At 47.2% G+C, this 26,797-nt stretch overlaps 2 protein-coding genes across 5 annotated transcripts; both read left to right on the top strand.

Moving 5' to 3' along the window:
* Positions 1-1,209: 1,209 nt before the first annotated feature.
* C19H1orf54 (chromosome 19 C1orf54 homolog) lies at positions 1,210-15,030 on the top strand. Of its 4 annotated transcripts, none has more exons than XM_045138633.1 (8): positions 1,210-1,244; positions 3,832-4,106; positions 4,627-4,691; positions 8,082-8,171; positions 10,704-10,762; positions 11,468-11,641; positions 12,614-12,712; positions 14,948-15,030. In XM_045138633.1, the coding sequence occupies exons 3-7, from the start codon at positions 4,646-4,648 to the stop codon at positions 12,707-12,709; spliced, it is 465 nt and encodes a 154-aa protein (XP_044994568.1). In that variant the 5' UTR covers positions 1,210-1,244; positions 3,832-4,106; positions 4,627-4,645; the 3' UTR covers positions 12,710-12,712; positions 14,948-15,030. The 4 variants fall into 4 exon arrangements, with proteins under 4 accessions (XP_044994568.1, XP_044994565.1, XP_044994566.1 ...); XM_045138630.1 differs by having other exon boundaries at positions 1,215-1,244; positions 12,611-12,712; XM_045138631.1 differs by having other exon boundaries at positions 1,217-1,231; positions 12,611-12,712.
* Positions 15,031-16,873: 1,843 nt separating this feature from the next.
* Ciart (circadian associated repressor of transcription) lies at positions 16,874-20,997 on the top strand. The gene is made up of 6 exons (XM_004667029.2): positions 16,874-16,959; positions 17,508-17,939; positions 18,064-18,139; positions 18,481-18,559; positions 18,654-18,765; positions 20,293-20,997. The coding sequence occupies exons 2-6, from the start codon at positions 17,571-17,573 to the stop codon at positions 20,818-20,820; spliced, it is 1,164 nt and encodes a 387-aa protein (XP_004667086.2). The 5' UTR covers positions 16,874-16,959; positions 17,508-17,570; the 3' UTR covers positions 20,821-20,997.
* The last annotated feature ends 5,800 nt before the right edge of the window (positions 20,998-26,797 follow it).

Here is a 26,797-nt window from a genome sequence, read left to right on the forward strand (position 1 = left end):
GGATGAAAGTTTGGACTTAAAGTCGAAGTTCTCTGGTGACAGTCTAGCGTAGGAAACGTTAAACAGTAGGTCTAGAATGAAGCCTTCGTCTGTGATCTGTAATGACAAAATCAACGAAAAACGAGAGGAACCGGGGAGAGAAACCTTAGGAAGGAGTTTCCAAAGAAAGCAGTGTTTAAAAAGCAACTTGGTAACGGGGGTGAAAAGGCCCAAGGTGGAGGGAGGGCTTATCAAAATCTAAGAGGATATAAATAAATCATATGGAAACCTGCTTTCTTGGACAATAGAACACTCAGAAGCTGTAGATTGTTACTAGAAAACTTTCAGTGCCAGGGATGGTATATCTTCCAGTGAGTTGTTGGCCAGGGAGGTCCCTGATGCTCCCAAAACATTACAGGTCACTGAAGAGGCCCTTGGGTTCCCACCAGGAATAGATGGTAAGACCTTATTGCTGAAGATTCCACATACTTGGGCTGCAGGGCCACTGAGAAATCTTGCTGGAACTGAGCTGAAAACCTCCTCCATGTAGACCAGCTGATAGAAACCTGAAAGATGCCATTCTGCATGCAGTTCAGTGGGAGAGAGAGAAATCACCAGTGAAGATACTCAACAGTGGACACTGCAAGCCTTATATTTGGCCAGCCAGGCCAAATGAGCCAACGGGTACAATAGTGGCATGTCTGTTGTGGGAAAACCGACCACTCTCTAATTGGACTGGAGGCCCGCTCCATGGAAGGAAATACATCCCTAATACTGAAAAGCTAAAACAGGGGTAGTCATGAGCCCTAGGGGTGTAATGTCTGCTGTTGTCTGGCTAAATGTATATACTATGCTCATCAAACTGCCCAGTAAGTACTTCCCTTAATGTTCATGCCCTGATACTAATGCTACTCTCAATTTTTTTTTTTTTTTTTTTTTTTTGGTTTTTCGAGGTAGGGTCTCACTCTGGTCCAAGCTGACCTGGAATTAACCATGTAGTCTCAGGGTGGCCTTGAACTCATGGCAATCCTCCTACCTCTGCCTCCTGTGTGCTGGGATTAAAGGCGTGCGCCACCACGCCCGGCTTACTCTCACTTTTGATAGAGAACCTTCTCTTTTCAGATGGCAGTGACCTTAGGATGACTCAGAAGGCATCTGCTGGAAAGAAGTGACAGGAGTGATCAGCACTGCAATATCTCTATCCCACCTTCCAAAGCTCAGGGTCTAATGCAGAAGAGCTGTCAGGAAGAATGTAAGAGCCAAAGGTAGGGTAGGACTCCTTACAACGTGCTCCTCCAGACACAAAATGGCCTGGATACCCATGACCTCACAGTGCCTGACACTACCTACACAAGACCATCATAATAGGAGGAAAAGATGATGACATCAAAATAAAAAGACTGATTGAGAGGGGGAGAGGATATGATGGAGAATGGCGTTTCAGAAGGGAAAGTGGGGGGAGGGAGGGCATTACTATGGAATATTGTTTACAATCATGGAAGTTGTTAATAAAAAAATAATTTTTTTTTTAAAAAAGGAAAAAAAGCAATTTAGGGGCCTGGGGAGATGGCTCAGCGGTTAAATGCCCCAGTACCAGTGTAAAGCCAGGTGCACATAGTGGCACATGTCTGGAGTTCATTTGCAGCAGCAAGAGGCCCTGGTGCACCCATACTCTCTCTCTCTCTCTCTCTCTCTCCTTTTATCTCTGTCTCTGTCTCTCTCAAATAAATAAGTAAATAATATTTGTAAAAAAAAAAAAAAGAAGAAGAAGAAGAAGCAATTAGGGGCTGGAGGGATGGCTTAGAAGTTAAAGTGTTTGCCTGCAAAGCCAAAGGACCCAGGTTTGATTCCCTAGAACACACGTTAGCCAGATGCACAAGGGGCGCACGAGTCTGGAGTTTGTCTGCAGCAGCTGGAGGACCTGGCGTGCCCATTCTCAGTCTCTATCTCTCTCCCCTCTTTCTCTGTCAAACAAATAAAAATAATTTTTTTTAAAAAAAAAAGAAATTTAGGGGGCTGGGGAAATGGCTCAGTAGCTAAAGGTGCATGCTTGTAAATACTGCCGGCCCAGGGTACCATTCCCCAGGGTCTCTGTGAAGGCAGATGTGCAAACCAGTGTATGTTTGCTGGGGCAAGAGGCACTACAAACCTGTACACCCTGCAACCTACTCTCTCTTTCTCTTCCTCTCTCCTCTTTCTCTCAAGTAAATATATATTTTTCTTTTTAAAAATTATTTATTTCAGTAGATAGAAAGAGGGTGATAAGAGAGAGAGGGAAAGAGAAAGAAAGAATGGGCCTGCCAGGGCCTTCAGCCACTGCAAATGAACTCCAGATGCATGCATCACCTTGTGCATCTGGCTTATGTGGGTCTTGGGGAATCAAATCTAGGTCCTTTGGCTTTGCAGACAAATGCTTTAACCACTAAGCCATCTCTCCAGCCCGCAAGATACTTATTTATTTATTTATTTATTTATTTTTATTTTGGTTTTTCGAGGTAGGGTCTCACTCTAGTTCAGGCTGATCTGGAATTCACTATGTAGTCTCAGGCTGGCCTCAAACTCACTGTGATCCTCTTACCTCTGCCTCCTGAGTGCTGGGATAAAAATCATGTGCCAACACACCCGGCCCTATTTTTATTTATTATTGTTTTTTGTGTTTTTTTAATTATTATTTTTTATCGACAACTTCCATGATTGTAAATAATATCCCATGGGTAATCCCTTCCCTTCCCCCTATTTTTTTTTTTTTTTTTTTTTGAGGTAGGGCCTCACTCTAGCCCAGGCAGTATTCACTCTGTAGTTTCAGGGTGACCTCAAACTCATGGCAAACCTCCTACCTCTGCCTCCCCAAGTTCTGGGATTAAAGGCCGGTGCCACCCCACCCAGCTTTAAGATATTTATTTATTTATTTTATTTTATTTTTTCGAGGTAGGCTCTCACTCTAGCCCAGGATGACCTGGAATTTACTATGTAGTCTCAGGGTGGCCTCGATCTCATGGTGATCCTCCTACCTCTGCCTCCAGAGCGCTGGGATTAAAGGCGTGCGCCACCACATATATTTATATTTATATTTATTTATTAGTAAGCAAAGAGAGAGAGAAACAGAAAGAGAGAATGGTTATGTCAGGGCATAGTGCCACTGCTAACAAACTCCAGATGCATGCGCCACTTTGTGCACCTGGCTTTATGTGGGCACTGGGGAATTGAACCCCGGTTGTTAGGCTTTGCAAGCAAGTGCCTTAACTGCTGAGCCATCTCTCCAGCCCTGCCAGTATATCTTGTTCACCATGATTCTACAGAAGCTTACACGGCACCAGGTTCATTGTAGATGCTCCACAGATATTCATTAACTCTCTTTTTTTTAAAATTTTTTATTTATTTATTTGAGAGCGACAGACACAGAGAGAAAGACGGATAGAGGGAGAGAGAGAGAATGGGCGCACCAGGGCTTCCAGCCTCTGCAAACGAACTCCAGACGCGTGTGCCCCCTTGTGCATCTGGCTAACATGGGACCTGGGGAACCGAGCCTTGAACCGGGGTCCTTAGGCTTCACAGGCAAGCGCTTAACCGCTAAGCCATCTCTCCAGCCCTCATTAACTCTCTTTTATACTTGTCCCTGCGCCTGTGAGCTCTGAATTGCCAAGCAAGACTAGACCTCACACATCTGCTACTGCTTCTGAGCTGAACTGGACGAAAAGGGAATTAGGGGAGCAGAAAGAGTGATAAGGACTCTACCTCTGGCGGCCAGAGAATGAAGAGAAGGCACCAAGCAACGGGAAATGGGAGGTGGGGTGAAGCACCTGCCACAGAGAGACACTATTTGCTTACTGCCTGCTTCCTTCCCGTGCCCAGGAATTTGGGGAAAAGATGAGGTCAGCACAGGAAAGGAAGCAACTACCCCAGGCCGAGAGATCTTTATCAGCAGCCTGCACCAAGTGCTTTCTGGAGTCAGTGATGGGTAAATATTGTGCCCATCCTCCGCGGCTAACTCAGGAAGAGGAGAACTATGTACAGTCTAGGAAAATAAGAAAGAAAAGACTCACCCTTTCATGTCAGCGTGAATTTCACATTGCTGGAAGAGACTTATGATTAAACCTGAGAAAGAAGGGCAATGCTGTATGGCAATGGTAAGTCAGGACCGTCCAGAGGGAGGGTGAGCCTGGAGGCGATGGTGCTTGCCTTTGATCCCACCCAGCACATTGGGAGGCAGAGGTAGGAGGATGGCTGTGAGGTGGAGGTCAGTCTGCAACTACAGAGTCAATTCCAGGTCAGCCTGGGCTAGACCCTATCTCAAGCCCCTCCCCCTCAAAAAAAAAAGGAGGGAGGGTGAGCTTCTTGGGAGAGAGGAGGGGAAGGAGGAGACAGGGTGAAATTCTTGGTAATCTTTAGGAGCAGCGGCAGGAGCCCCGGGATGGACTCAATGGACTAAGGCTGGGGGATCGCTAAGAACAAGCGACTTGCCCTCTCTCAGTCCAGCTCAGGCCCGGGGCCGGTAGTCGCTGAAGGTCTGCTTAGCGTAGGCGGGGGCACTCGGTCCCCTGGGAGAGGAATCACTGTCGCTCCATGACTTCAGAGCCATATGGGGGGGGGGGTAGGCGGGGGAAGTTTGGTGGGAAACAGTGTAATTTCCTCTTTTTATTTTCACAGCGATAGTGCAGAATCCAGAATGGATGTCCTCTTTGCAGCCATCCTTATTGTGCCCCTTATCTTGGGTAAGTCCTCTTCTGACCCTGAGCTTTTTGTGTCAGTTCTTTTTTTTTTTTTTAACCACAAATGGAGGAGTTGGAGGGCTGTAAGTACAGGGTGAGAGGGAATGGCTGTGAAGAGTGATGGCGCTAGATTTTGTTGTTGTTTTCAAGCTAGCGCTCCGACCTGGAATTCATTCTGGAGTCTCTCAGGGTGGCCTTGAACTCACGGCGCTCCTCCTACCTCTGCCTCCTGAGTGCTGGGATTAAAGGCGTCCGCTACCACATTTTGATCGGTGCTGGCGTCTAAGGCCGGGGCGGGAGCTGAGGTCGAAAAGGTGGAGCCAAAGGAAACTGGGAAGAAAACAGGGTCCTGTCAAAGCAGAGAAGGCTCATAGAAAATGAAGTCCTGTGAGCAAGACTCCATCACCGCAAATCTGAACACCATGAGAGGTTGACTTTTGGATGCTGAGGGTGCGAAACCAGTGAGAAAGGCCAGGGTAACTCCTTTTCCACAGAGAAGGAAAAACCTGCTCTTAGTAAAGACCTCTCTGCCCGTACCCGCAGGCGGGGCGGTGCAACCTTTCATCCCAGCACTCGGGGAGGCAAAGGTAGGCGATCCTGAGACTACATAGTAAATTCCGGGTTAGCCTGGCCTAGAGTGAGACCCTATCTGGAAAAACCAAAACAAGAAAAAGACTTCTCTAGTGAAAGCCAGGCATGGATGGTAGTGCGCACCCATAACCCCAGCACTTGGAAAGTGGAGGCACGGGGGATCAGGAGTTAAAGGTCACTTACTACATAGTGAATTGCAAGACCCCTCTGGGATACATGACACCTAGCCTTAAAAAAAAAAAAATAGCCAGGCGTGGTGGCACATGCCTTTAACCCTTAAATCCCTGCACTCGGGAGGCAGAGGTAGGAGGATTGCCCTGAGTTCGAGGCCACCCTCAGACTACATAGTGAATTCCAGGTCAGCCTGGGATAGAGCGAGACCCTACCTTGAAAAACCAAAAAGGAAAAATAGAAAAGGCAGATGTGGGTTGGTTTATAGGAGCATGGGGAACTAGCCGCCTTTAGGGAAGTGTAGCTGGCCCCTTCCCTTCTTTGTTTTCCAGTGGGCCAGGTGTGTCTCATTGTTTCTCTTCCTCTAGATACTTACATTACTGGCTTGAGGTGGGAGGGATGTGTTTAGCAGGGGGCCTAGAATTCTGGATTCTGTCATCAAAGCTGCATATTTTTAGTGCTGGTGAGGAAGAAAAACGAACAGCAATGGGCCACTTGATGCAGCTGACTCATTTTAAGAAAGCGGATGTGAAATGGCCTGTTCAAGGTTATTCTAGTTGCCAGTGAATCTGGAACTAATCCCAAATCTGAAAGCCCCAGAAGTGTGTTACTTATTTGCTGATAAGATCTCTCAGAGATACAAAAATATTCTGGTCACTATCTTCTAACTTTTTTTTTTTTTTAGTCTCAGGGTGGCCTCGAACTCTCAGTGATCCTCCTACCTCTGCCTCCGAAGTGCCAAGGTTAAAGGTGCACACCACTACACCTGGCATTATCTTCTAACTTTTGTTTGATTTGCTTTTCTTCTTGGGCCTATAGAATATGAAGGTAGGGCTTGAGGCATGGCTTAGCAGTTAAGGCGATTGCCTGCAAAGCCAAAGGACCCAGGTTCTATTCCCCAGGATCCATGTAAGCCAGATGCACAAGATGGCACATGCATCTGGAGTTTATTTGCAGTGTCTGAAGGCCCTGGCATGCTCATTCTCCCTGTCGGTCTGCTTCTTACTTTCGATTTCCCTCTCTCTCAAATAAATTTAAAAAAAAAAAAAAAAAAAAGGTTCAGTTTCAGGCTGGAGAGATGGTTTAGCAGTTAAGGTGCTTGCACGAGAAGCCTAAGGACCCAGTTTTGACTCTCCAGAACCCACTTAAGTCAGATGCACAAGGTGATGCATGCATCTGGAGTTGGATTGCAGTGGATAGAGGCCCTGGCATGCCCGTTCTTTCTTCTCTCTCTCTCTCTCTCTCATTAAAAAAAAAAAAAAAAAGAAACAGGGCTGGAGAGAGAGAGATGGCTTAGCGGTTAAGCGCTTGCCTGTGAAGCCTATTCGAGGCTCAATTCCCCAGGTCCCAAGTTAGTCAAATGCACAAGGGGGCGCATGCATCTGGAGTTCGTTTGCAGTGGCTGGAGGCCCTGGCATGCCCATTCTCTTTCTCTATCTGCCTCTTTCTCTCTCTGTCGCTCTCAAATAAATAAATGAAAATAAACAAAAAAAAAATCATTTAAAACAAACAAAACAAAACAAACAAACAAACAAAAAAAACAGAAAAAATAAACCACAATAGAATATGAAGGCATCTGTTTTCTGTCCTGGAGTTCTAGACTGAAAGCAAAGGGTAGCTGCCCTCATTATAGATAGAAGCCTAGAAGGCTGAGCAGGTGTAGAGGGAGATAAATCTCTTAGGGTGGAAGCAGAAAGAAGGGAAATGCGGGGCTGGAGAGATGGCTCCACATTTAAAGGTGCTTGCCTGCAAAGCCTGACAGCCTGAGTTTGATTCCCCAGGACCCACCTAAAGCCAGACCTACAAAGTGATGCATCAGCGTTTGTTTGCAGTAGCAAGAAGCCCTGGCACGCCAATACACACACTCTCTCCTGCTTGCTCACTAGGAATGAAATGAGTAAATAATAAATAAATGAATAAAATTCAAAGCCAGGCGGGGTGGTGCATGCCTTAAATCCCAGCACTCGGGATTTAAGCAGAGGTAAGAGAATCGCTGTGCGTTCAAGGCCACCCTGAGACTACATAGTGAATTCCAGGTTAGCCTGGGCTACAGCAAGACCCTACCTTGAAAAACCAAAAAAGAAAGAAACAAACAAACAAAACTTAAAAGAAGAGGGCTGGAGAGATGGCTTAGTGGTTAAAAGCTTGCCTGTTAAGGACCCCGGTTTGAGGCTCAACTCCCCAGGACCCACGTAAGCCAGAAGCACAAGGGGGTACATGTGTCTGGGGTACGTTTGCAGTGGCTGGAGGCCCTGGCGTGCCCATTCTCTCTCCCTCTCTCTCTCTCTCTGCCTCTTTCTATGTCTGTCACTTTCAAATCAATAAATAAACATAAAACAAAAAAATTTTTTTAATGCCGGGCGTGGTGGTGGCGCACGCCTTTAATCCCAGCACTTGGGAGGCAGAGGTAGGAGGATCGCCGTGAGGTTGAGGCCACCCTGAGACTACATAGTGAATTCCAGGTCAGCCTGAGCTAGAGTGAGACCCTACCTCGAAAAACCAAAAATAAATAAATAAATAAAAAACTTAAAAAAAGAAGGAAGGAAAACTAATAGAGCTGGGGTCTACTCCAGGTGTCCCGTTGCTGAGGTGTCGCAGACGCTCCTTGACCTGTGCTCCTTATTCCCATAGGACAAGAATATGACAACGAAGAAGGGCTGGAAGAGAGTGAATATTATCAGGTGGCTTATTATTATTACAATACAATCACCCCTAATTATGGTGAGTATATGAAAGGCTCTGACCATTAGAGGGGAGGAAAAGACTTAGGGAATACTTAGTACATTATAAGAAGGAAAGCCCGGGGCTGGAGAGATGGCTTAGCAGTTAAGCTTTTGCCTGTGAAGCCTAAGGACCTCAGTTCGAGGCTTGATTTCCTAGTACCCACATAAGACAGATGCACAAGTTTGCAAACGCATCTGGAGTTCGTTTGCAGTGGCTGGAAGCACGGGTGCCCCATTCTCTCTCTCTCTCTCTCTGTCTATTGTTCTCAAATAAATAAACAAAAAAAAAATTAAAAAAAAAAAGAGAAACTCCTCTAAAAAATAAATAAATAAATAAATAAATAAAGCCGGTCGTGGTGGCGCACGCCTTTAATCCTAGCACTTGGGAGGCAGAGGTAGGAGGATCGCCATGAGTTTGAGGCCATCCTGAGACTACACAGTGAATTCCAGGTTGGCCTGAGCTAGAGTGAGACCCTACCTCAAAAGACCAAAAAATCAAAATTTAAAAAAAAAAAAAAAAGCCAGGCGTGGTGTTGCATAATACCTTTAACCCTAGTGAGGTAGGAGGATTGCCGTGAGTTCGAGGCCAGCCTGGGACTACAAAGCAAATTCCAAGTCAGCCTGGGCTAGAGTGAGACCCCACCTTGAAAAAAATTATTATTATTTGTTTGTTTGTAAGGAGAGGAGACAGGGAGGATGGGTGCCCAAGGGCCTCTTGCCATTACAAATGAGCTCCAGATGCATGCACCTCCCTGTGCATCCCGCTTTATGTGGGTACTGGGGATTCCACCCAGGCCTTTAACTGCAGAGCAATCTCCCCAGCCCAGGGAATACTTAGTTCTGAATTTGCTCTTCACTTTGCAAGAGAGTGTCACAATCAGAAAGAAATTTGGCTATGGGGCTCAGGAGATGACTTAGCAGTTAAGGCACTTCCTGTGAAGCCTAAGGACCCAGGTTCGATTTCCCAGTACCCACATAAGCCAGATGCACAAGGTGACACATACATCTAGAGTTTATTTGCAGTGACCAAAGGCTCTGGTATGCCCATTCTCTCTCCATCTGCCTCTCAAATATTTAAATTTATTTATTTATTTATATTTATTTATTTATTTGAGAGCGACAGACACAGAGAGAAAGACAGATAGAGGGAGAGAGAGAGAATGGGTGCGCCAGGGCTTCCAGCCTCTGCAAACGAACTCCAGACGCGTGCGCCCCCTTGTGCATCTGGCTAACATGGGACCTGGGGAACCGAGCCTCGAACCGGGGTCCTTAGGCTTCACAGGCAAGCGCTTAACCGCTAAGCCATCTCTCCAGCCCTCAAATATTTAAATAGATAAAATTTTTAAAAAAGAAAGAAATTTGGACTGGAGAGATAGCTTAGCAGTTAAGGTGTTTGCCTGAGAGGCCAAAGGACCCATGTCCAACTCCCTAGTACCCATGTAACCCAGATGCACAAGGGGCACATGCATCTGGAGTTTTCAACAGCTAGAAGCCTGGGCATGTCCATTTTCTCTCTCTGTCTCTCATTTCTCTCTCTCTGTTTACAAATAAATAAAAAAAAATTAAAGAAATTTAACTATGAACAAAAATGATCAAGACTCGTGGCTTTGGTGGCTGGAGATGGAGCTCAGCTGTTGTGGAGGGTTTGCCTAGTTATAAAGCCCTGGGTTCTATCCCCACTGCACAAACTGGATGTGGTGGACCTCCTATGTAGTCTAGCACTCAGGAGGTGGAGGCAGAAGAAATCAGGAGTTTAAGGTCAGCTTTGGCTATCTGTTGAGTTGGAGGCCAGCCTAGGCTACATGAAACCCCCCTGCCATGAAAGGGAGGGGGAAACTTAGGGTGTTAATTTCTCAATTTTGTTTTGTTTTGTTTTGGTTTTCAAGGTAGGATCTCACTCTAGTTCACGCTGACCTGGAGTTCACTCTTTAGTCTCAGGGTGGCCTTGAACTTGCAAAGATCTTCACACCTCTGCCTCCTGAGTGCTGGGGTTAAAGGCGTGTGCCACCATGGCCGGCTTGTTTTTATTATTATTATTATTGTTATAATCCTTTGAAAAATAGTTGAGACAATTTGGAAATTTTCAAATTTGTAAATTATTTTAGATGCCAGACTGAAAATATAAATATATACATTCACAAACACTTTTAGCACTAAAGTTAATTTTAAATAGACTCTGCTGGGGGCTATAAATGTGGCTTAGTCGTTAAAACATTTGCCTGCAAAGCTGAAGGACCCAGGTTCAGTTCCCCAGTACCCATGAAAAGACCAGATGCACAAGGTGGCACATGCATCTAGAGTTCCTTTGTAGTAGTTGGAGGCACTGACAATCCCATTCTCTCTCTTTACCTGTCCCTTTCTCGCTCTCTCTCTCTTAAACAAACAAAATATATTTTCAAAGGAAATAGATTCTACCGATTAATTTTCCGTCTTGAGCAAGTTGAAGTAGTCTGAACAGTTTCTTCTGCTGTCATTTCTGGATCTAAAAATCCCTTTCTCACATATTACTACTGACTTTTCTCCTCCACAGATGACTCTAGTGTAAATTTCACCATTGATTACGCCCTGTTTGAGGCAGAGGACAGGTTGGTGAGTGGCCTCTACATCTAAGAGGATCCGAATAAATAACACTTCAAAAGAAACTGGGATGGGGGGCGGGGAGAGAGAGGGAATTACCATGGGATATTTTAATAAAAATTTTAAAAATTAAAAAAAAAAGAAACTGGGAAATGTTGAAATCTAACTGATCAGCAGCAATGAAAATTAGTGTTGGGCATGTGGTAATTGCCTGTAATCCCAGAGGCAGGAGTCTATGGTGGGTCTGGTCTATGCAGCAAGTTAGCAAGATCTAGGCTAGCCAGAGCTAGCTAGACAGTGACACCCTGCCTCAAAAACTAATAATAATAATAACAATAACAATTACTACTACTATTATTATTATCATTACAAAAAGGAGAAAGGAAAACCAAATATATGGGGAAAAACAAAACTAGGAAATGGGGCTAGACTTGTTAACCGTAGCTGGGAAGGAGAAGGAAACCAGAACCCAGTAGGTTTATTAACACATGAAGGAAGTGGAGTCATTAAGGGATTTCTGAATGGGATGGACACATACATCACCCAGGCAAGGATAAGGTCCACAGGATCCTTCAGCTTAAGTTTTTTTGCAATGTGGCTACAGTGGAGGCTCCCTTGGGGAGAGAAAATGAAACAATTTTTTTTTTAAAAAAACTGCATGCAGATATTGGATTAAAGAGATGATACCTCTGTATTTCCTAATCCTGCCGAGGACAGGACAGGCTGGCTAAGGAGGTCACAACAGAAACAGTAGAAACGACCATCAGTCTTCAGACAGATCACGTGGACCGCCAGCAGCCTGTGACCATGAAGCCAGTGACCATGAAGCCAGTGACCACGAAGCCAGTGACCACGAAGCCAGTGACCATGAAGCCAGTGACGATGGAACCAGTGAGTTGAACAGGGATCAGGGAAGAGAAAGGAGACAGGTAGATCACGGGGCTGGTGAGTGACCTGGAGTACACGAGGGCAGGTATTGGAGGGGAGGATCAAATAGTGCAATGCAAGTGTTCATATCAACTTGGCACCCATATCTTTTCACGAGATCTAATACTAACTACAAATATTGAAAAGACTCAGTGCAGTTAAATTCCAGCTCAGTAGTAGTAAATGAAAATGTAATCTATGCCTCTGTAATCAATGCTGAGGATACTAATGAAAAGTAAGTCTATGATGCTGTTATTACCTTTAAAGAATGAATAAAACTGACATTTACATTTAAAAAATATTTTATTTATTTATTTATTTATTTATTTATTTATTTAAGAGGGAGAGAGAGGCAGATAGAGAGAGACATAGAGAGAAAATGGATGCACTACCAGGGCCTCCAGCCACTGCAAACAAACTCCAGATGCATGCACCACTTTGTGCATCTGGCCTATATGGGTCCTGGGGAATTGAATCTGGGTCCTTTGGCTCTGCAGGCAAGCACCTTAACCATTAGGCAATCTCTCCAGCCCTACATCTTTTTTTTTAAATATCTTTATTTATTTGAAAGAGGGAAAGAGGCTGAGAGAGATGGAGAGAGAGAGAATGGGTGAGATTTTACTAGACTGTGTATAGAACTTAGGAGAGAGAAGGATGGTAAAGCTCCTATACAGCAGGAGGGGATTTCCAGAAATGGAAAAACCCACCCAGAGACCCAGACTGGGGTCTTTTGTAGGTTCTGAATGGGGGCTGCCATGAAGTTTAATCCTTCCAACAATCCAGGAGAAAAGTGTTACAGGAAAGGGGAAAATGTTTCTAGGGAGGGGCCCAGGTTGACTTGAAGGAAAAACAACCTTAAAAGAACACCCTGGAGGGGCAGTGGTAACTGACGGAAGAATGACACTGGCCTGTGCTGGGGGATGTCTATTTTAGCAGAGCCCAGAGCTGAATGAAGCTGTATCCAGTCTGCAGAGTCCTGTTTCCTTCCTCCTGTCCTGGGCCCTCCTTCAGGGGTGTATTTACCTCATGTAGAAGGTGAGAACACAGCCATTGGCCTTGGGGGAATGAGTGTGTGAAAGAACTCTTGGGCAGGATTCCAATCCAGTCAGTTTTCAGAGGTGCTTACAGAGGGGTCACCTTTAGAAAAATATTATTATTATTATTATCATTATTTTGTATTTTTGAGGTAGGGTCTTACCGTAGCTCAGACTGACCTGGAATTCACTATGTAGTCTCAGGGTGGCCTTGAACTCAAGGCGATCTTCCTACCTCTGCCTTCTGAGTGCTGGGATTAAAAGGGTGCACCACCACACCTGGTTCTATTCTTTAGTTATTTTGTTTTTATTAAAACATATTTATTTATTTGTGAGACAGAGAGAGAGAGAAAGAAAGAGGTAGAGAGAGAGAACAGATGAACCAGGGCTTCCAGCCACTGCAAACAAACTCCAGATGCATGTGCCCCCTTGTGCATCTGGCTTATGTGGGTCCTAGGGAATCGAACCAGTGTCCTTTGGCTTTGCAGGCAAATGCCTTAACCACTAAGCCATCTTCTCCACCCTATTTTTTTGTCTTTTTTATTACCAGGCAGGATCTCACTCTAGCTGAGTTTATTTTTTTTTGTTGTTGTTGTTGTTTGTTTTGTTTTTCCTTTTTGGATTTTAGAGGTAGAGTCTCACTCTGGTCCAGGCTGACCTAGCATTAACTATGGAATCTTAGGGTGGCGTCAAACTCACAGTGATCTTCCCACCTCTGCCTCCCAAGTGCCGGGATTAAAGGTGTGTGCCACCATGCCCAGCTAGCTGAGCTTTTTTATTATCTAGCCTTTTTTTTTTTTTTTGTCTTATTTATTTTTTACTTGTTTAGAGGGAGACAGAAGAAGAGGGAGAATTTGTACACCAGGGCCTCAGCCATTGCAATTGAATTCCAGACACTTGTACCACCTAGTGGGAATGTATGACCTTGGGCTTGCCTCACCTTTGTGTGTCTGGCTTAGATGGGATCTGGAGAGTCCAACATGGGTCCTCAGGCTTAGACTTTACAGGCAAGCACCTTAACCACCAAGGCATCTCTCCATCTCCAGCCCCCCTCTGGTTTTTTTTTTTTTTTTCTGATTTCCTTTTTATATGTTTATTTGAGAGAGTGAAGGACAGAGAGAATGAGAATGGGTGCACCAGGGCCTCCAGCCACCAAAAACAAACTCCAGATGCATTCGCCACCATGTGCATGTGCATCTGGTTTACGTGGGACCTGGGGAATCGAACCTGGGTCCTTAATCTTTGCAGGCAAGTGCCTTAACCAGTAAGCCCTCTCTCCAGCTCCCCCCATTTTTTTTTTGTTTTTCGAGGTAGGGTCTCACTGCAGTCCAGGCTGACCTGGAATTCACTATGGAGTCTCAGGGTGGCCTCGAACTCACAGAGATCCTCCTACCTCTGCCACCAGGCCGGCTTTTATTTTCTATTTTTATTATTGACAACTTCCATAATTATAGTCAATAAACCATGATAGTTCCCTCCCCCTTTCTATTATCTAATCTTAAAGAAGTTTGGAGAGTGTTCAGGCAAAATCTTTCGTGATACAAATCCTTACTTTTTCTTTTTTTAAATGTTTATTTATTTATTAGAGATAAAGGGAGGGAGGGAGAGTGAAAATGGGTGTGCCGGGGTCTCCAGCCACTGCAAATGAACTCCAGATGCATGCCCCACTTTGTGCAACTGGTTTACGTGGGACCTGGAGAATTGAACCTGGGTCCTTAGGCTTCGCAGGCATACGCCTTAACCGCTAAGCCATCTCTCCAGCCCCATCCTTATTTTTTTCTAAGAGGCTTTCAAGACATCCTAGAATGGAGGCAAGTGGAACAGAGAAGTATCTTCTCCATGCTTCCATAGGCTTTGAGGAGCCAGAGCTGGTTCGGTTCTGGCCAGGTCTGAAAGTATAGCAGGTGCCAGAGGTCAAAGTGGGTGAGTCCTACAACCCTGCCGAGCCAAGAAGCAAAGTTCAGCGTTGAGAAGGTGGAGAGATACCGGGAAGGGAGGAGGAGACGAGAGAGAGCTATTATAAGGAAGGAGTGAAGCTGGGACTGTGACTCTGCAGCATGGGGATTTCACAGGATGAGGATGAAGTGAAAAGCAGAGAAACATGTTGTTCTGAGGAGACAGAACAGAGCAAGCCCAGCTAAGCGTGTGAAATCTGTGGAGCGCATAGAGATATGGAGGAGGGCCTGGGGAGGCTTCCTGATCCCGTCTTGATCGCCCCCTTTCTTTACTTTTTTAGGTGAGAGAGAAGACTGCTGTGACTCTTGGGATAAAGAGGAACTTGGAAGATAAAATAAATTCTTAAAAAGTGAAATTGTTTAATTCAGTCTGCTTTTATTGTTATTTTTGGTTTTTAGAGGCAGGGTCTTATAGCCCAGACTGACCTGGGATTCATTATGTAGTATCAGGATGGCCTCAAGCTCATGGTGATCTTCCTACCTCTGCTTCTGGAGTGCTGGAATTAAAGGCTTGTGCTACCCACGCCAAGCTTCTTTTTTATTTTAAAATTTTATTTATCGGGCTGGAGAGATGGCTTAGCAGTTAAGGCATCTGCCTGTGAAGCCTAAGGACCAAGGTTCCACTCCCCAGGACCCACATAAGCCAGATGCGCAAAGTGGCGCATGTCTCTGGAGTTTAATTTGCAGTGGCTGGAGGCCCTGGTGTGCCCATTCTCTCTCTCTCTCTCTCTCTCTCTCTACCTGCCTTCTTCTCTTTCTTTCAAGTAAATAAATTTATTATTTGAAATAGATGGGCATTCCAAGGCCTACCACCACTTCAAATGAACTGCGGACACATCTGCCATCTGCATCAGGGATTAAAGGCGTGCGCCGCTACACCCGGCTATCTTAACATATATTTTTTTAAATAATCACATATTCTCCAACTTTTTCACTTCGAAATGATGGCAGGGACATAAAATTAAGCTGTCCTGCAGACCCTAGTCGGAGCTCGGCTGCCCCCTTGCGGTCTTTCTAGAGTCATAACTACTTATCGTCAGCCAGTCCTCGGGTGCCTGCTCAGGTGACACTCAATTCCGGACTCGCCTCCCTTCTTTCCTCCCAGTCTTCTCCAGGTTCGGGACAAAACAAAGTGAAGCGAGACCAAGGCCATAACCTAGAGGATCCGGGAACCTACCCAACTCGGTTCCCTGGGCTTAGAATCTGCATTCAGGACGCGGGTCCCCAGAGGGTCCCCCCCCCCCAACGCCCCACCCCACGGGGCGGTGAGGACGCGGGTGGGGGGAGATGTCCGGAGTCGGGAGCGAGCCGCCACCGGCTTTGACCTCCGGCGCCTCGGCGGGGGCCTGCTATCTGAGCTGCTAACGTGCGTGGCCGGTTACGTAAGCAAAGGCTGGGGAGAAAACGCCCGGCCGGAGCCCGCGGACAGGACGCCGTGTTCCGGGGCCCCGCGGTCCCCACCCTCCTCACCCAGCGGGGGCCGGGAGGCGCCGGGCTCGGAGGCGAGCGCGCACGGGACAGCGGCGTGGATCAGTCACGAGGGCCGGGCCGCCCCGCTGCGAAGGGGGTTACGGCGGCGTGTCACACCGCCCCGCTCGGTCACACACGTTGCAGACACAAGTCACCGAGGGCTTCCACGTGCTGCGCTCGTGAGCAGAGGCGCTGGAGGGTGGGGGCGGGTGGAGGAGGGAAGAGAGGGGGGCCCCCCTCCCCCGGATCCCGAGACAAAAGCCCCCAGGGCTCGCGTTCCCCGCAAAGCGCCGCCTCCGCTCCCGCAAGCCACTCTCCGCACGCTCGGACCACGCGTCCAGGCGCATCATCATCCTATTTAAGGACACGGGCTCCTCCCTTTTCCTCCCTTGGCTCGGTTTTCACTTTTTTTTTTTTTTTCCAACCCTCCTCCTCCTCTTTTTTTTTTTTTAATCACCGGGTCCTCTCCGGGAGCCGCATGTAGGGGCGGAGCACGGAATGCTTCCCTTCCGACCAATCAGCGCTCGCCGGCCCTCCCATTGGCCGAGAGCCCCCGCGCGCCGCAGCGAATGGGCTACGAGGGCCCGGCTCGAGAGTCACGTGTTGCCGGCTGCACGACCAATGGCGGCGCGAGATCTGTGTACGCAGGGGGAGGCACGTGCCGGGCCGCACGTGTCGGGGACCGGGACGCGGACGCGGACGCGGACGCTGACGGCGAAGGGAGGGCGGGAAGGGGCGGGACCCGCACGGAGTGAGTCGGAGGTGGGTAGACGAGACACCGGGACGCGCTGAGAAGGAGCCGGAGCCGAGCTGACCGCCGCAGGTGAGGAGCCCGGAGGACGCCCCCTCGCCCCTTCCCCGGCCCGGCGGGGAGTGGGGGCGGGACGGGGGCACGCAGGTCAGGGCGTTGGGAGGGAGAGCATCACCTTGCGGCCGCGACCACCGGGGCTGGCGGGGACGAGGAGTGGGGGGGAACCGAGCGGGGGTCGTTTGCCAGAGCAGGAGCAGGGATTTCTATAGTGAGATTGGGAAAGCGGAAGGGACCGGCTGTCCGCGGGGGCGGTGGCCGTGGTGATAGTACGTGGGCTCTGGGGTGTTGGGGGTGTGGGGGACGTGGGCACACACTTCCCACTAGCTGGGACGGATCGGTATTTATTGACTCCGAACCAAGGGAAGGAAGTAACGGAGGGGACTTGTCAGGCCAAGGTAGTCCGGGGTTTTGTGTGTGTGTAGAGGGGAAGAGTTGGATTTTTCTCATCTGTTCGGCATGGGGAAAAGGTATTATTACCCTTAACGCAGTTTGCCCCAGTGTCCCAGTCCATTTCCTGATCCTTACGCTCTGGTTTCAAACTCCCTCGCTTTGCTCTTCAGTTGCAGGTTCCGATCTTTGGGTACTACCACAGGAGCTGCTCTCCAGCCCCTGCTTCTGGACCTATGGATTCTCCGTCTAGCGTTTCTTCTCATTCCTCCTGCTCTCTCTCTTCCTCTTTCTCCACCTCCCCAGTGAACAGTGACTTTGGCTTCCCCTCTGATAGTGAGAGGGAGGGCAAGGGCGCCCATGGGTGCAGGCCAGACGACACTGTTGGGCAGAGGGGATGTTCCCGGCCCAGCCCGGGTCCTATCCGCTGCAGGCATCGACCCAAGGTTTTCAGTAACCGACATACAGCATCTCATCTGGGACAGCGAGGCTTGACTTCTGTGGTGGGATCCGGGGTCAAGAGATCACCAAGACACGATGAACCAGAGACCAGTCTAAATATCCAGGGTTGTACCTCGGAGGGAGACCTACTTTTTGCGCAAAAGGTAAGAGAAAGGTGAAAGACAGGACTGTGGTCTAAACACCTAAGTGATCGAGAGGATTCTTGATGGTAGTAGGGACTGTCCAATACCTTGGTTTTCTCATAGGCTTCGCGCTGTTTTCCCACAGTGTAAAGAGCTCCAAGGATTCATACGCCCCCTCACGGACCTACTGAACCGGCTAAAGATGGGTCGTTTTGACAGAGGTAATTATCTAATTAATGGCATCCTTTTGGACTAGGTTCCCTCCCTTCCCCTTCCTCTCTCCCTCAAATGTGTCCTCTTGTAAGTCTTTGCGTTTTGAGTTATTCCTTTTTCGCCTTTGTAATTTAGTTTGTTTAGACAATTCAATATTAACCCCTTTCTGTCCTCCTTTTACCTGGCCATAGCTTGACTCTCAATTCATTCTCTTCCCCATCCCCCTTTCCTCCCTATGCCATGGTGGGAAATGAAACCCTAGACCTGTGCACACTAGGCAAAGAAGCATTCTGCCACTGAGCTCCATTCCCCAGCCTGAACCAACCTCTCTTCCTCTGTCTCTCCCCAGGATTGAGCAGCTTCCAGCAGAGTGTGGCAATGGATAGACTCCAGCGTATTGTGGGTGTGTTAAAGAACCCTCAGATGGGGTAAATTCCTAGTTCTGTCCTTCCTTTCCTGGTAGTCTATAGAATCAATCCCGTCTCATTTCTCTTCTCACATGTGTTCTAATCTCCTTTTCAGAGAGCGCTATCTGGGGACTCTGCTGCAAGTGGAAGGGATGCTAAAGACATGGTTTCCTCACATAGCAGTCCGGAAGTCAGCACTGGGAACTAACAGGCATCAGCTGACCAAGGTGAGAATTTAACCTGAGGAAGAGGTGGGAGAAAAAAAAAATCAAGGAAATGGAATGTGCATCCAGAAATCACTTCCATTTTCAAACTTCTTTTCTGCAAAGGGAATGTTTAAACTTTCTGCATTACTGTATTTCTAGACTTAAAAAATAGATAGATAGATAGATAGATAGATTGATTGATTTGAGAGAGAGAATGGGCATGCCAATGCCTTCAGCTACGGCAGACGAACTCTAGAAGCATGTGCCACCTTATCACCTTGTGTATCTGGCTTCTGTGGGTCCTAGGGAATCAAAGCTGGGTCCTTTGGCACCTTAACCACTAAGCCATACCTCTGGCCCTAGATTTTATTTTATTTTATTTTATTTTATTTTATTTTATTTTATTTTATTTTATTTTATTTTTGCCTAGATGTTGTTTTGTGGGGATCCTGGGCAGAACTCCCATGAAGTTTAACATCCTTGTGCACAGCTTATCTGCCTTCTGCACAGACACAAAGGCTGTTAATCTGGCCAAATGACTGGGCCAGGAAGGTGTACCAGCTTTTCTCTGGAGGGCTTTCCCTGAAACCTTGCTACTGTCTCTTGACTCCTGAGTCTATGCTGGATTTCAGGGACCAGCAATAAGAAGGGCATGATTGTGAGTGACAGAGATTACCCAGGGCATCTCTAGGGAGGAACATTAGGTTCTTGGAGCTGATAGGGAAGTGATTTATTTTCTGTGCCTTCAGGGTTATGTCTCATAAAGCACTCAACACAGAAAATTTAGAATATGAAAAATAGGAAATGACTTCAATTAAAATGAATGCCTCTAGCTGAGAGTGTAGTTTATTGGAGTACCTGCCTAGCATGTAGGAATTCCTGGGCCCAATTACCCAGCACCACAAAAGAATAGACTTTACTCTATGGAAATTTGAAAGGAATAATTTTATAAACAGTGAGAATCTATAGATTATTTTATTTTGCTAGTCTCTGAATATCTATTACCTACTGTGGTATGTAGCACATCCTTTTGTTGTTGTTGTTTGTGTTTTTGAAGTAGAGTCTCACTCTAGCCCAGGCTGACCTAGAATTCACTATATAATCTCAGGGTGGCCTCAAACTCACGGAGATCCACCTACCTCTGCCTCCCGAGTGCTGGGATTAAAGGCGTGTGCCACCATGCTCGGCTGCTGTTTTGTTTTTTTTGAGGTAGGGTCTTGCTCTAGCCTAGGCTGACCTGGAATTCACAATATAGTCTCAGGTTGGCCTCAAACTTGTGGAAATTCTCCCACCTCTGCCTTCCAAGTGCTGAGATTAAAGGTGTACACCACCACACTCTGCCAATTTTTTTTTTTTTTTTAATGAAAGAGTTGACTGCTAAAAATTGTACTTAGTCTTGACCTGGCAAGAGAAAGTCTACTGCACAAAACGAGGTGTGTTTGCATTGCTCCCTGACTCGACAAGGAAAACAGAAGTCTAAGCTCTTAAGTGGGGCTAGTCTGGCAGCTTCCCTAACAGTTGTTTTTTCTGATTTCTCCCTTTCCTTAGCATTTTGCAAGCCACCGCACTGATTCACCTGCCTCCTCTCCAGCACCGCTCATGGACAAGAGGGGCCGGACACAGCTAGAACATTCAGTTTTGAAACCACAGCAGCCTTGGCATCTGGCGGAATGGCCAACTATGAACCTCACCTGGATCCACACTACTCCAATTTGCAACCCCCCTCTCAGTTCCCCAGATACCGTCTCCTTTAGCCATGGTCCCTTAGGTACTGGAGCCAGCATTGGTGTTATCGTTTTCCTCCAGCATGGAGCACAGCCCTTCACCCACTCGGCCCCAGGCACTCCAGTCCAACCTGCCACCGTGTCCCCTGTCATCCCTGCTGATCCAAAGAGGCTCTCTGGAGAGGGGCCTCGTTGCCACAGTTTGCCAGGGACTCTGCCATCAGACTGGAGATGCTCTGTATCCCCCACTGGTCTACCCGCCATAGCCAGAGAGAGGATCACAGGACACCTCCAGCCACAGATGAGCTGCCATCCTCCAGTTGCTTCTACTGCCCATCTCCTCAAACCCTAACCCAGGCTGCATGACTGTCCTCTGTGATTTCCAACTCGCGTGCGTGTGTGTGTGTGTGTGTGTGTGTGTGTGTGTGTGTGTGTGTATGTATATATATGTATTTTTTTTTACTTTTAATGTGTATATTTGTGTTGCAGAAAGATATATCCTTTCCGATTAAAGAATTTTTTACCTGAACACTTTGTTGACTGGGGTAAATTTAAAACTTTTTTTTTTTTTTTTTGAGGTATGATCTTGCTCTAGCCCAGGCTAACCTGGAATTTACTATGTAGTCTCAGGGTGGCCTCAAACTCACAGCAGTCCACTGAGATAAAAGGCATGCACCAGTTGGCCCAGATAGAATAAAAACTTTCTGTCTGCAGTGAATCTGTATGCCCTGAGCTTCAGAAAAGAAGATGGGATGGAAGTGTTTACAAACAAGAGCTCCACAGAGTTGAGAGTCTGGATGGGACAATATAACACCTGTGAGAGAAGGGACTCTTGCTGCTGTTTTCAGGGGGAAAACCCTTGGGACACTTACAGGGTTCATAGTTGAGGTTTGTTTTTCTGTTCAGAGAACTTTCCCCTTTGTAACTCTTCCCCATGTAATCTTCCAGCTAGCCCAGACAAGCAGGTTCTGCTGCTCTGAGATCTGATGGGAGCTGTTGATGCTTGTGGGGAAATGCATATGTAACCTTGTGCTGCCACCAGAGGAGGGGTCCAAGAGCCAACATGGCCGCTGGGGTGCCTGGGTGGGAGGGACTCACTGACACTGGGCCACACTGCTATTCAAAAATCTGCAACCTCTCAATGTAAGATAGCCCAAGGAAAGATCCTCAGTGTTAGGAACAGAACTAAAGTCATGACTGTGTCTATGGCTGCGCTCCTCTGTGGATTACTCTTCCTGATTTGTCCCACTTTCTGCCAAGACCATTTCCTCCCTCAACTCAGCCTTTCCAGTGTACCAGACAATTCTGTCATCTCGGTCACTGCATGTTAGCTCCTCAGCGTGCTTCTCGCTATTCAGACATCTTTCCCCTGCTTCTCAAGCCCTGTGTTCTCAGTGAATAAATTGCTTCTCTTTAGTTCAGAAAATATGACCTCCTTTCTAAGGCAAAGCTCTCCCTCTGTGCTGGCCTTGCTGGTGTCTTCATTTGCCAGTATCTCACTCTGTAGCCCAGGTTGGCCTAGAATTCACTACGCATTGTGGCCCAAACTGTAGGTGACCTCAAACTCAAGGTGATCCTCCTGCCTCACCCCGTCAAGGGCTGGGATTGCATGTGTGAGCAACCGTTCCCAGCTTCAGGTGTACTTTTTAAAGGAAAGAGGAGTTTCTATGAAGACCTCCTGTCCATGAGAAGGTAGGAGGGGATAAATCCCACTCAGAGACCCAGATTGGGGTTATGTATAGGTTATGAATGGGGACTGAGCTGACCAGCTTTTTTTTTTGGCATCCAATTTATGTGGGTGGTTCCTTTACTGACTGAGCAATCTTCCCAGTGTCCCATGTGCGCTTTTATTTATGTATGGGTGGGGGGCAGTAGAGAAAGGGTGTGCCAGGTCCTCCAGCCACTACAAACTCTAGATACATGCGCCACCTTGTACATCTGGCTTTTTTTCTTTTATTTTTGTATTACGGACATACTTAGTATGGACACATCATGTGTTGGTACCATCTTTTCCCTCGTCCCTGCCCCCATTCTGTTGTCCTTAGTGGGGTTGCTGGCATTCCCCATTTGGTTGTGGGAGCAACAGTCAGTTATTGGGGGGAGGCAACGCCTCTGGGCATGATATCTCAACCTGTGGCTTTTACAATCTTTCTGGGCCCCCCACAAAATTCCCTGAACCGTGGTGGGTTTTAAGTTTACTTTGGTGATGAGCTCTTACAAGTGCCTAGATCTCTGCTTTGGTAGGTGCTGAGTGTTCTCAGGGTCTGTCTCCTTCACCCTGGCATTGCTCATCAGGCTCACCAGGGAAACAGCACTCTTGGCCGGCTCCCCAATTTCTCTGTGGTTTTAGCTGGGGCTTGGCCAAAGTGTGAGGGGTGATTTATCTCCTCAGTCTCGCTACCTTCTGATATAACCCCAAGCTGGAGTGGGCTGAGGAGCACGCCATCTTGACCACAAATCGACTCCGCAGCTGGCTTTCACTGGGTACTAGGGAACCTGGGTCCTTTGGCTTTGCAGTCAGGCACCTAAAACTAAGCCATCTCATTTGTAAAACTACTTTTTTAAACATGGTGTGGTGGCTCACACCTTTAATCCCAGCACTTGAGAGGCAGAGGTAGGAGAATTGCTGTGAGTTCCAGGCCACCCTGAGACTAAATAGTGAATTCCAGGTCAGCCTGAGCTTACTTTAGGCCAAGCTAACGTAGAAATCACTCTGTATCTCAGACTAGCTTCAATTTAATGGTGCTCCTCCTACCTCAGCTTTCTAAATGCTGAGATTATAGGCATGAGCCACTACACCTGACTCCAATTTGTGAAACTTCTATAGCTTGTACTGGTTCCCCATAATTATTACTCCCCTGTAAATATCCTCAGGTATTGCCTTTTTTTATTTTTTGTTTTGTTTTGTTTTTCGAGGTAGAGACTCACTCTAGCTCAGGCTGACCTGGAATTCACTATATAGTTTCAGGGTGGCCTTGAACTCATGGTGATCTCCTACCTCTGACTCCCGAGTGCTGGGATTAAAGGCGTGCGCCACCAAGCCCAGCTGGGTATTGCCTTCTTGAAAGCAGAGCTTGAGTGAGCGCGTGAGTTCTTTTCTCTTTAATTCTCCTTGGCCCTCTGTGCTAGGGATTGAACCCTGGGCCCATGCATATTCGTGCTCTACCGAGGAGCTCCACCCCAGTCCTCTCCATAACTTTTTGTTTGTTTTTTGTTTTTCAAGGTAGAGTCTCTAGCACAGGCTGACTTGGAATTCACCATGTAGTCTCAGGATGGCCTTGAACTCTGATCAACCTACCTCTCCCTCCCAAGTGCTGGGATTAAAGAGGTGTGCCACCATGCCCAGCTCTCTATCCATAACATTTTTTAAAATTTATTTTTATTTATTTGAGAGAGAAAGAGGCAGAGAGAGAGAGAGAGAGAGAGAGAGAGAGAGAGAGAGAGAGAATGGGTGTGCCAGGGCCTCCAGCCACTGCAAACAAACTCAGGACGCATGCACTCCCTTGTGCATCTGGCTTATGTGGGTCCTGGGGAATCAAATTCAGGTCTTTGGCTTTGCAGGCAAATGACTTACCCATTAAGCCATCTCTCCAGCCCTTTCCATAACTTAAAAAAAATATTTTAGTTATTTATTTGAGAAAGAGGCAGATAAAAAATATGGGGTGCACCCCTGCAAACGAACTCCAGACACATGTGCCATCTTGTGCAGCTGGGCAATCGGACCTGGGTTCTTTGACTTTGCTGGCAAACATATTAACAGGTGATCTATCTCTCCAGCCCCGTCTCCACAGTTCTTGAGGGAGCCGTCTTTCTGGTGCCTCCCTCTGGACCCTTAGCCCCTTGCAGCCTACCTTACACTACTTTCACTTCGTTGTACTGCCAAAGCCACTAATGAGCCTGCAGAGCCAGCATGCCACACCTCCCACCATCAACAGCCATGCCCAGGAGCCTCCACACTTGACACTTGGTGTCGCCTACTGAAACGCTCCTCTTGGATCCCATGACAGCACCACATCCTGATTCTCCTCTTACCTAACTGGCAGCAACTTCTAGGTCTCTTAATGGCCCCACAGCCACCTACTCCCCGTTGTAGGTGTTCCCCTGGGCTCTGGTCTTGGCCTTTCTCTCTGCGTGTTCCTTCACCTCGTTTTCGTTTTCTTGCATAGCTTTAACTATTGCCTCAGATTAGATGACTGGTAAATCTTTGTCTTCTGTCCCAACCTTTCCTCTGAGAAGACAAACTTGAATGTATAAGTTTCTGCTGAGAAGTTGTCACCCCCCTCGCCCCCTGCCCCCCGCCCCAGGTAGTGTCTTGCTGTAGCCCAAGGTGACCTGGAATGGAATTCACTATGTAGTCTCAGGGTGGCCTTGAGCTCAAGGCGATCCTCCTATCTCTGCCTCCCAAGTGGGTACTGCAGAATCAAACCAGGGTCCTTAGGCTTTGCAGGTAAGTGCCTTAACTGCCAAGCCATCTCTCTAGCCCTCTTCCCTCCCCCCACCCCAAGGTAGTTTCACTCTAGCCCAGGCTGATCTGGAATTCAGTATGTAGTGTCAGGGTGACCTCAAACTCTCAGAAATCCTCCCTAGTGCTGGGATTAAAGGTATTTGCCACCACACCCAGATTAGGCTATACTTTTGGGGTTTGGGAAGATGGCTCAGTGGGTACAATGCTTGCCACCCAAGCATGAGTACCTGGGTTTGGATCTCCAGCACCCACTTAAAAGTTGGCCATGGTGACATTCACCTGTAATCCCAGCTCTTAGGAGTGGGAGACAGAAGATCCCCAGGGTCTGCTGGCTGGTGAGCTAGTCTAGCAGAATTAGTGAGCTATAGGCTCAGTGAGAGATAAGGTGGACAGCAGTTAAAGACATTAAATCACCTCTGACCTACACACACACACAGCACACATGCACAATACAAACAACACACACACACCATACACCACATGGATGCTCACACACCAAGACATGATTTTGTGCCTAATTCAACACAACTCCCTCATTTATGGATGAGGAAACTTAAGTAACTTGTCCAAGCCAACATAATGTGTGGTGCAGTGTGGTATAGTAACTCAGAAACTCAGTGTTTAACCTAGTGTTTTCTGTTGATGGCCAGTAACTTTTTTTTTTTTTTTTTTGGTTTTCAAAACAGGGTCTCTTGGGGCTGGAGAGATGGCTTAGGAGTTAAGCACTTGCCTGTGAAGCCTAAGGACCCCTGATTGAGCCTCGATTCCCAGGACTCACATAAGCCCAATACACAAGATGGTGCATGCATCTGGAGTTTATTTGAAGTGGCTGGAGGCCCTGGTGTACCCAATCTCTCTCTCTGTCTGCTTCTTTCTCTCTCTGTCTCTCTCTCAAATAAAATAATAATAATAATAACAACAACAACAACAACAGGGTCTCCTGGCCTCAAGCTTGCTATGTAGCTGAGGATGACCTTGAACTTCATCATGCTGCCTCCTGAATACTGGAATTACAGGCATGCCCCACACCTGGTTTAGGCAGTGCTAGGGCTTGAACCCAGGGTTTTGTGCATGTAAGGCAGGCACTCTACCAATTGAACAAACACACCTCGATCCAATTCTTCCCATCGTTCCACAGTTACTTCTCTAATTTGCACTTTATTTATAGCAACAGCCTCTCTTAACTCTAATCCTTTCACACTAGTAATCAGATTAATTTTCCTGGAACAGTGCTTTCCTTACATTCATTCCTTATTTATACTCATGAGCAGATCCCCAGTGCTCTGAGAAAAAGTCTTTTTTAAAAAAAAAATATTTTATTTATTTACTTGAGAGACAGACAGAAGAAGAGGTAGAAAGAAAGAGAGAATGGGTGCACCAGGGCCTCCAGCCACTGCAAACAAACTCCAGATGCATGCACTCCCTTGTGCATCTGGCTTATGTGGGCACTGGGGAATCGAAGCAGGATCCTCAGGCTTCACAGGCAGGCAAACACCGTAACTACTAAGCCATTTTTTTTTTTTTTCAAGGTTGTGTCTCACTCTAGCCCAGGCTGACCTGGAATTCACTATGTAGTCTCAGGTGGCCGCAAACTCAAGGCAATCCTCCTACCTCTGCCTCCCGAGTGCTGGGAGTAAAGGCATGCACCACCACACCCGGCATTAAATAAATATTTTTTAAAAGTTGTTTTCCCATGCAGGAGGGATGGCTTAGCGGTTAATGCGTTTGCCTGCAAAGCCAATGGATCCCAGTTCGACTCTCCAGGACCCATGTAAGCCAAATGCACAAGGGGGCGCACGTGTCTGGAGTTCCTTTGCAGTGGCTGGAGGCCCTGGCTCCCATTCTCTCTCTGTACCTCTCTTTC

Source organism: Jaculus jaculus, chromosome 19 (genome assembly GCF_020740685.1).
Source record: "Jaculus jaculus isolate mJacJac1 chromosome 19, mJacJac1.mat.Y.cur, whole genome shotgun sequence".
In the NCBI taxonomy this organism is placed as follows: Eukaryota; Metazoa; Chordata; class Mammalia; order Rodentia; family Dipodidae; genus Jaculus; species Jaculus jaculus.